The sequence below is a fragment of the Porites lutea genome, chromosome 8 (assembly GCF_958299795.1).
Source record: "Porites lutea chromosome 8, jaPorLute2.1, whole genome shotgun sequence".
Taxonomy (NCBI): Eukaryota; Metazoa; Cnidaria; class Anthozoa; order Scleractinia; family Poritidae; genus Porites; species Porites lutea.
Window position 1 is genome coordinate 23084474 of NC_133208.1, and position 10000 is coordinate 23094473.

A 10000-nucleotide genomic window follows, 5' to 3' on the forward strand; every position below is an offset into this window, starting at 1 on the left:
TTATGAAGACAGTCAACACCATTACGCTGGACAACATAAGCCGTAAAGCTCCCTTGATTGCAGGTTATATTTTTCGTGGCCTAATATATGTAGAACAAGCCACACATTTACTCATGTTCACCTTGAAATCCCTCAATTTCTTTTACTCGTTGATAATTTTTTTCTCAGAATGTCAAAACTACCGAAGCTTTAGTGCCGCAGATAGGAAGATAACCTACACAACCTATCACGGGTATTGTGACCGGAGCCTCACCAAAAGATGGTATCGTTTTGAAGGAGCAGCAGGATCCAGACTGCCTACTTCATGTACGCCTGGTAACAGGTGTGGTACTCACGCAACCAGCTGGTTGACAAATGGACATCCTAGTGTGGCTGATGGACGAGTGAGTAAGCGAGTATGTTTCAGTTACTCCGGAAGCTGCTGTTACGCTTTGACTAGAAACATCAACGTGAGGAACTGTGGGAATTACTATGTATACGAACTTACCCCTACGGGTAGTTGTTCTTACCGGTACTGTGGCACTGACTAAACAAAACTACAGTGAAATATCTTATTGACACGGAACAGTCTAGATAAAGATAGGAATAAGACTGCATTAGGATCATGTTCCGTAGTGTCGAGCGATTGTAAATGATGCATGGCTAATTCCGCTTACAGTTTGTGCCGGGGTTATCATCATCATCATCATCAATCATTTATTTTAACACGTTACGTCAAAGAGCTAAAAAACTCGTTCAAAATACGAACCTGTATAAATAAAATCTATAATAATTACAGCTATATAATATTATTCAATTTTAAAAACAACTCAATAAAGATATACATATAAAAAACTTGGTAATAAAACATAAAAATTTAAATTTTGAAAATTTAAAGTCATAACCCCGGCCTCGCACAAAACGGTTAAGGCTGCTTCTTAACCTCTTATTATATGTAAGTTCTTTTATACAGTATTACTATGCGCTCTCTTTGAATCATAACGTTACGCCTCAGGAATTTCCAGTGTGACAGAAAAAAAACATGAGAAAGAACATTTAGATTATTAAAGAAAAATTTAAGATTATTACAATCTTAAATCTTTTGCTATCAGAGGCGATGCCAAAAATCTGAAATGATATATTTATAACTTTCGATCCTGTGAGAGATTTCCCCAGGTGCTTTAAAAAGAATTATCTCTAAAATTTTTCGTGTGGTTTACCAATAATTTTACGAGTAGTTTTACGACCTGAACAGTGCGAAAGCACTCTTTAAGCCGTTGAGCTGTGGAAAAACAGCTGTGGTAGTGAAGGTATATCGACAGGCTAAGTACTTTTCACATTTTGTTTGACATTTTCTGATTGCAAGAACTTTTAGCATGAAAAATTAATACACCAAGAGGCCAATAATTCTTTTTTATTGTTGTGAAGACATTTTTTAGCTCATTTACTTTCATTGAGTAAGTTACTTAAAGGGCCACAAGGTAAACTACTGAGATGCCATAATTATAAGTTAACAATTAATGAATGAGGCTGAGTCAGTCTTATGAAGAATTATAGAGATCGAGGAGGGTGTACGTCCTCGACGGGTAACACCCTCCGAGATCTCCATAATTCTTCATATGATACGAAAGCCAAATTCAATGATTGTTTTATTATTAATTCTAAATAATTCTTAGTTTAAAAACAAAGCTAAAACATGCTTACCTCCATCGATGTTAAGTTCACCTTCGATAGTGCACGTTTAGGGTTTTTCAGCTCCGCAAATGTTCTCGAAATAGCAGATGTCGCCCTTCGAGTTGTGTTCTTCCTGTTCTTTCCATGTTTTTAGCTATAATTTCGCCTAGTTCTTACTCTTGAAACCAGTGAAATGTCAGCCATTTTTTGTTTTCACAACCAAAACAACTCAACCTCGTCCCCAGGTCTTCTCGGTTAACGGTTGCTTAACGTCATTTCCTCGTTAAACACAAAATTCTTCCAAATTTGGTCATCAGTAACTGGTTATGGTGAATTAAACGTGTGCTTTTAGCCAATCAGAATCGGGGAAATATTTTGAATGACTAATAATATGTTTTAACCGCAATTAAGTTGTTATCAATTGAGCGAGAGTCGCTGTTAATTCATTAATTATTTAGTAGTTAATGAATGAGGCTGAGTAGGATATCAAGAATTGAGCAGATCGAGAACGGTGTTATCCACAGAGGCCGAAGGCTGAGGTCCGAGATCTGCTTAATTCTTCATATCCTACGAAAGCCGAATTTATTAATTGCTTTATTATTCATTCAAAAAAAAATTCCTAGGTTAAAAACATAGCTAAAACATGCTTACCTGCATCGATGTTAAGTTTATCTTCGATAGTGTACGTTTAGGTATGTCCAGCTCCGCAAATAGTCTCCAAATAGCAGATGTCGCCCTCCGAGTTGTCCTCTTGCTGTTTTTACTATGTTTTTAGCCATTATTTCGCCTAGTTCCAGCCGTAGTTCTTATTCTTGAAACGAGTGAAGTGTCCCCCATTTTAGTTTTCCAACGAAAACAACTCAACCTCGTCCCTAGGTCTTCACGGTTATCGGTGCATTAACCTGTAGAAGGCTGCATTTTTGACGTCATTTCCTCGTTAAACACAAAATTTTTCCACATTTGGTCATCAGTAAGTGGTTATGGTGAATTATGCGTGTGCTTGTAGCCAACCAGAATTGGGGAAATATTTTGAATGAATAATAATTATATTTATTAAAAACTGAATCAATGGATAATGTAATTTTAGCGTTTTGATTAGCTTAGCCATCATGGTATATGAGCCATTAGTATATACGCACTCAGTGCAGACCTTGGTGATTCAAGCAATCTGATCGGTTCGTTATCTCGGACTATTTACCATTATTCACGATTCTTTGAAATCGAAGTGAATAGCAGCTGAATATCGCCTGAAGCTACTATTCACCGAGATTGAAAAGAATAATAATTTTAGTATATACACACGAAGTGAACTCAACAAAGTCAGAGAGGAAACCATTAAAAAGTACGATTTGATTGACAGATCAAATCACGCGAAAATTTAAAAATAGATCTTTGTAGAATTTTCAAACATGGCAATTCACAAGCTTATCACTTTGCAAACAACAGCGTAATGGCTTTAATGGAACCGTTAAAAGTTTGAATTGTTTCCTCACCTGAGAAGAAAAGAAGAACTTTGTTGTTTTCTGTTAACTCGCCCAGTTTATAGCCGAAAAGTTTTGTTGTGTCGTTTTTCGCATGAACTGGTGACAAAAATGGCGGCTCGGTTCCTCTACGTCGTCTTAGTGTAGCATTCTTTTTTCTGTTTACTTAAAACGTAGAATATCTGCAAGCATTTGCTTTTAAATTTGTTTGTCATAAATAAACTTCGATTTTTAGGCCAAATTTTTCTTGTTAGGAAACGCTGAGTTCATGAAACAGCCTCTTCTGAAGGTGGGAATGGGGTCATAACGGTTAACTGATATTTGTAGTTGTAGTTTGAAGTTGTAGTTGATAATTGGCCAAAAAATTAGTGGTTAACTAATAAATGAAACCTTAACAGTTAAGTGATATTATATTAATGTTAATAAAAGCAACAAAGTTTTGCAAGCAGAAATGGTGTTTTCTGACATTTTTCTGTCCCGCTGATGACCAGGTGGCACATTAACGTATATTAATATGTGCAAAAGGCACACCAGGGCAGTACCTAACAAACAGAAACCGTAAGTCGAAGAGCTGGTTGTAGACCGACTCAACGAATTATTCGTCTTCTGGTATTAGCAAGATTTCTGAGTTCGGAAAAGGAAAATACTGTTTTCACGGACCCAAAAGATCGTCAAGTTAAACATTACCCAAATAAAAAAGCTGTTACTCTTAGCATTGGTTCAGGCTAAAAAGAATTTCTGAGGGTTCAAAGAAATCAGCAGTCGGCTTTCTTTCAAATACATGGAATTTGTACTTACGAGAAATCATTTTTGTGACTGATGTTGGAGGTTCTAACTATTGAGACTTATTTTAATAGAAAGAAAAGCTCGTGTTTAAACAGGTCTTACTGAAACAGTTGCGGCAGTTTCATTTCTTAAAACCCTTGCATATCTTTATGAGGCTTTTAAAACATGCGAATAAGGTACGTCTGCGAAAAAGGTAACATTGCGGGACGCGGAAGAGGATGTCGACAAAATCTAAATGGAGGTAAAAAACTACTGGCAACGCAGGTGGAAAACCTACATGCGGTTTCTCACTTCAACACAACACATTTAGTGCTTTGAACTACGCCCAAGACTTTGGAACCACAGTAAAGGAATCGCTTAAAAGAACTACGAGTTCGAAGAGGGCTACACTCAAGAAATAAAAGTCGAATTTCCCCGTGTCAAATTCTTTCATGCCTTTGTCAGCACTCTCAACTATGTCTCTGCCATTGGTGCAAACAGTGATTGAATTCACCAATTGAATCCAAAAATAATGGTTCAGTTTTGTTATTTAAGACTATATTTTGGCATTGATAATGTTTCTCGTCGTCTGTTGCAATGGATTGCAAGGATTAAAAATGGATTGAAACTTACGCCAACAACAAGATACAGGACATACAGCAACCAGATAAATACAAGACTGATTCCGATCAGATAGTGAAAGAGCCGAGGAAGGTGATTTTGAAGTAGTTGAATAGCAGGACATGCATGACCATGTCGGGAAGAACAGTACGAGATCATGACTGGTGCTTCTGGATCTATGAGGCTGGTGTCATATTGATGGTTATACGACTTTTACTTTCAGTTATTAATAAATTGTACTAGTGGCAGGGGCTAGAGTTCACGTAAAACCTTGATTTTATCAGGGCCTACCCCCAAAAGTGATAGACTTGCTGAAAGAACGAAAATTCGGGTTATGAGGGAATAATATTCGCTTTGGGAAAGTGAAAGTTGATAGCTAAACCAAAATTAGTAGTTAACTGAGAATTGGCCAAAAAAAATAGTAGTTAACTGATATTTGGCCGAAAAAAATTGTAGTTAACTGAGAATTGGGTACCCCCATTAGAACCCTGTCTTCTACGCGAATAAACGGGAGTTGTAAACAATCCATCGACCACAAAACTCAGTTACAGTAAATGGAAATACGCCGTTTTGAATCCTTCGAGGTCTTTTCTTGCCTAAAAAAAAGTCAACCCTAGGATTTTGTCGACTTTTAAAAGGTCGTTCTCTTAAGAAATGGAAAAAAAAAAAGCGACCTCACACATTATCCACTCGCTAGGAGGTGAATTAATATTGTTGAATAGTCCGAGATAGCGAGCCAATCAGATTGCGTAAAATCACCAACTGAAGATCACTTAGTGTGTATCAGCAATATATAGATTTAGCCCCTTTTGCCAACTAGTTTTGGTAAAAACATACAAGGCGTCATCCTCGTTGAGGGCAGTAGTGTTGTTTCCGACCCTGGGTGTGTGTGTAGCCGAAGTCTTTGGTGGTTACTTTGCCAATATTATTCAGTTAGAGCATAGATCTGATACTGACTACACTGACCATCCTAGTGTCAAGGCAATAAGCAATCTACGTTTCTCAAGTGAGTTTAATTACTCCCCAGTCATTACTTCATATATCCGTAAATCTTAGACCACCTTAATCCGAGAAAGGCAGTTGGGGTAGACGGCATCTCGCCACGAATGTTGCGTTTGGGATCCCCAATTCTTGTCGAAGAGGTGACTAAGTTGATCAACTTCAGTCTGTATTCTGAATCGCTCATTGCCGTCTGAATGGAAGCAAGCGCGCCTTACTCCTGTCTTTAAACGGGGGATTGACACAGACAAAGCAAACTACCGCCCTGTCTCAATATTAACTTCGCTATCGAAGGTGTTTGAGAAAGTTATTTACGACCAAACTTGGAATGCATTTCAAAGCGTTTTGTCCTCAAACTTATCTGGATTTATGAAAACTCACTCTTGCTGCACTGCATTGCTAAAAATGACGGAAGATTGGAGGAACAGTATTGATAACAAGGAAGCTGTAGCATCGGTCGCTGTGGACTTGAGCAAAGCGTTTGACGCCATAAACCACCGCCTTCTGCTCGCGAAGTTGAAGGCCTATGGCTTTTCTCCACATGCCTTGCAACTGATGTCCACCTACCTGCTAGGTCTTCAACAATGTGTCAGATTAGAAGGCGTATGCTCTAACTTCAAAACAGTTGAATCTGGCGTTCCTCAAGGTTCACAAATGGGGCCGTTGCTGTTCAACATATTCATTAATGACTTGAATTTCTGTGTTCCTAATGTCTCATTGCGGCTGTACGCTAATGACACGACTGCCTACCTGTCTGATGTATCTCCCACCATTCTAGAATTTTCCTTCAACAAAGGTCTTCAGACTCTTTCGTCGTGGTTTGAGTCTAACCATTTAACATTTACTAAGACTCAAGCATCACCTGTCGGACCCTGTGACTATCTTTATTCTCTATTTCTTAATAATGCTAGAATTGAATTTCCCCGATCTATTAAGATTCTCGGAGTTACTCTAGACAAGGACCTATCCTATAAAGAACACATATCAGATCAACTAAAGAAAGCCTACACGAAGGCCTCTGCACTGAGAAGAATGAGGCGTTTTCTTCGCCATGATGTAATGATAAAACTTTATAAAGCATTTATATTACCTCATCTCGAATACTGCAGTCCTTTGTTTGTAGGCATAGGTACGGGTCAACGCAACCGTCTCGAAGATGGCAACTGCTATATTTTGAGAACATTAATCGGGCACAACAAGTCAATGTCATACGACGAGCTGCTCACTACGGCCAGCATGAAATCCTTATATTGTGGGGGCTTAGCCAGGCGTTAATACTTCTTTTTAAATGCTTAAATGGTACGGGACCTACTTATATTGGAAGCCTTTTTAAATACAGGCATACATCGTATAGGCTAAGAGGCGAGGGCTTGAATTTGGAATTACCTAACTTTAATCTTAAATAGGGGGGACTGGGAAGAGCATGATGGCCGACAGTCGCAAAAAAATCTCTCTCTGATTTCTTCATTCGGAAAGGGACAGACGCCGCTATATAAACATCCTCTGATCATATAATCATCTTTAAAACAATGTCTAAACGGAATCAACGTGAAACACGTTCTTCGAGCTCATCTTCTTCACAATATTAACCATCGCCGAAACGCTTGCTCCGCGATGGGACGCCAGGTAAGGACGACCATCACGTCTCACTCGGCAACATTATGGATAAGTTGTGTCATTTGGAATCTCGAATGGAAGACCTCTTCGGCAGTCTAAAATGCGAGTTATCATGTCTTAGACATGAACTCAACGAAGAAATTGAGAAAGTAAAATCGACAGTAAACGATATGGAAACATCATTGAACGCGGCGTGGGACACAATCAAAGATCTCCAAGATGAACTTAAAATACACGCAGAATTCCGAAAGAAACATAAAGAAAGTTTGGAAAAACACCTCGAGGACAATGGTGTTTCACAAAGCGCTAAAGCAAAAATTGCTCTGCAGGAGAGTCAAATCAACCTTTTAAATACGAAGCTATCCGAGGAACAGGAAAAAATCATCTCACTGGAAAACTACTCTCGCCGAGAGAATCTCCGATTTATGAATATACCGGAGCAAGAACACGAGAACTGCACTGACACCGTTTATGATATCGTCGAGAACGGGTTGAACATAAACACACAGAATATATACTTTCATGCTGTCCACAGAGTCGGTAAGCCATGTTCGCCTGAGGACTCCCATCACCATCCCCGACCCATCATTGCGCGTTTTCTCTGCCGGGAAGATAGGGACCGTGTTCTTAAAGCGAAAGGAAGATTGAGACACTCGACGGATTATCCAAACGCGTATATAACTAAAGACTATGCAAAGGCGATACAGCTTGAAAGAAAGGAACTAATTAAAGCGATGTTCATAGCGCGGAAGAAAGGCATGAACGCGAAAGTAGTGGACAGAAATCTAGTAATAAATGATAACGTTTATCATGTTGGTAATATACCCGACGAACTTAAACCTGCAGCTGAATCTACACGCTCGTAGAAGTTTTCTTTACTCAGGTCAGTGTAATTCGATTTTTCTCAGTTGCCTTTTCATTAATTGCTATTGCAACCTTTAAGACTGAGACTAGTACTCCACGTTTGCTTCGCCGTTTGCACACAACGGATTCTTTCCTTTTTGTATATTGTTCTAAAGTTAAACTTTTTGGCGTTCTGTCCTTTCCGGATTAGTCGATCTTTCTGTTTCAAGGTATGTTCTCCCTAAGCCGCTTAAATTTTACCTTTTTTTTGTTTTTGTTTATAGTTTTATGTTTCCAGTGTAGCCTTTGTTTTGGTTTTTCGGTCAGTAGAAAATATTTTTCAGTCTTACGAAGTATTAACTATCGTAATTTGCATTTTGTTTCTGCATTCCAGTTCACTACTTTTAATCATCAACAAGTTCCTAATTGACGAATTGATAATCTGTTCTCTTAATGTGAGGGGCTTATCCAACAACCCTTAAGAGGCGAGAAACCTTTCGTTGGCTTAGAATGAAAAAATTTGGAATATTCTTTCTTCAAGAAGTCCACTGCACCAAAGAAAAAGAACGACAGTGGTCATCAGAATGGGGCTTCTCAGCTATTTTTAGTAGTGTTTCTTGCTCAAGTGCAGGGGTATGCATCCTGTTTAACAACAATTTTCAATTCGAAATCAAGAAACAATTTTCTGATCCAGATGGAAGATTTATTTTAGTAGATTTGAAACTTGAAAATAAGACTATAACCTTGGGAAACATTTATGCGCCAAACGATGACAATCCGAATTTTTTTAAAAACGTTCTCAGCCACCTCCTCTCTTTCGAGTGCGAGGACATTATCCTAGGTGGCGATTTTAATCTAGTATTGGACGTCCAAAATGATAAGAAGTGAGGAAGACTGACCACTCACAAAAATTCTTTGAAGGAAGTTCAGAACATAATAAATTCGCTAGACCTTATCGACATTTGGCGGGCCTCCAATCCGGATATCAGAAGATTCACTTGGAGAAGAAGCAAGCCCGAAATTCATTGTCACTTAGACTTTTTCTTGACGAGTAATAGTCTAAGTTCGGCAATTACAAAAGCTGATATTTTACCAGGGTACAAAACAGACCATTCTTTGATAACGCTCCATCTTGCAAACAATACCAATCCCAGGGGCCCGGGCTTCTGGAAGTTAAATACGTCTTTTCTATCAGACAGTGAATATATTAATTTGATAAAAACAACAATCACTGAAGTTGCAAATGAATACCAAAATAACACTGAGGTTGATGCCGTGCTCCTCTGGGATACAATGAAGATGCAAATTCGTTCAAAGTCAATACAATACGCAAAACATAAGAGAGGCAAAATGAAGTTAACAGAAACAAACCTGGAGTCTGTCATAACGTCCCTCCAGAGGAAACTGGAAGAAAATGACTTATCTGAAACCAACAAGACCACTATATATAATGAATTAGAAGTTAAAAAATTACAGTTAGAAAACGTTGTCCAGCGTCAAACTCGAGGAGCCATGATAAGATCCAAAGCCCGCTGGCATAACGAAGGAAAAAAAAACACGAAATACTTCTTAAACTTGGAAAAAAGGCATTTTAATACCAAAACTATAAGGCAACTTCAGCTTGAGAATAGTAGTGTCATCAAAACAGATAAGGAAATCTTAACAGAAGCAAAATCCTTCTATCAAAACTTATATGCATCACGCGTGCCTGATATCTCTGCTCATGACGCTTTTTTCTTCTCCGAAGAATCTACTGTAAAACTCGACCAACACGCACAGGAAGAATGCGAAGGGCCCTTAACAAAAGAGGAATGCCTAAATAGTCTAAAAACTATGGCATCGGACAAAACTCCTGGGACTGATGGCCTTCCAGCCGAGGTTTTTTGGGAAGACATTGAAGGCTACTTACTTAACGCACTTAATGGTGCATATGAAAAACGTTGTTTATCAATTTCTCAAAGAAGAGGTCTAACTACTCTCTTACCAAAAAAGAACAAACCGGCTAACCTTTTAAAGAACTG

At 38.5% G+C, this 10000-nt stretch overlaps 2 protein-coding genes across 2 annotated transcripts in view; both read left to right on the forward strand.

The window, feature by feature from the left end:
• The window catches only part of LOC140947020 (uncharacterized), an 18276-nt gene extending 17662 nt beyond the window's left edge, over positions 1-614 (forward strand). The window contains exon 17 of the mRNA XM_073396102.1: positions 169-614. Within this exon, the coding sequence (XP_073252203.1) occupies positions 169-530 (362 nt within the window). The 3' untranslated portion in view covers positions 531-614. The remainder of the gene's footprint in view (positions 1-168) is intronic.
• LOC140947029 (uncharacterized) overlaps positions 1-10000 on the forward strand; it is a 148898-nt gene that overhangs the window by 83842 nt on the left and 55056 nt on the right. The gene's annotated exons all lie outside the window — the stretch shown is intronic.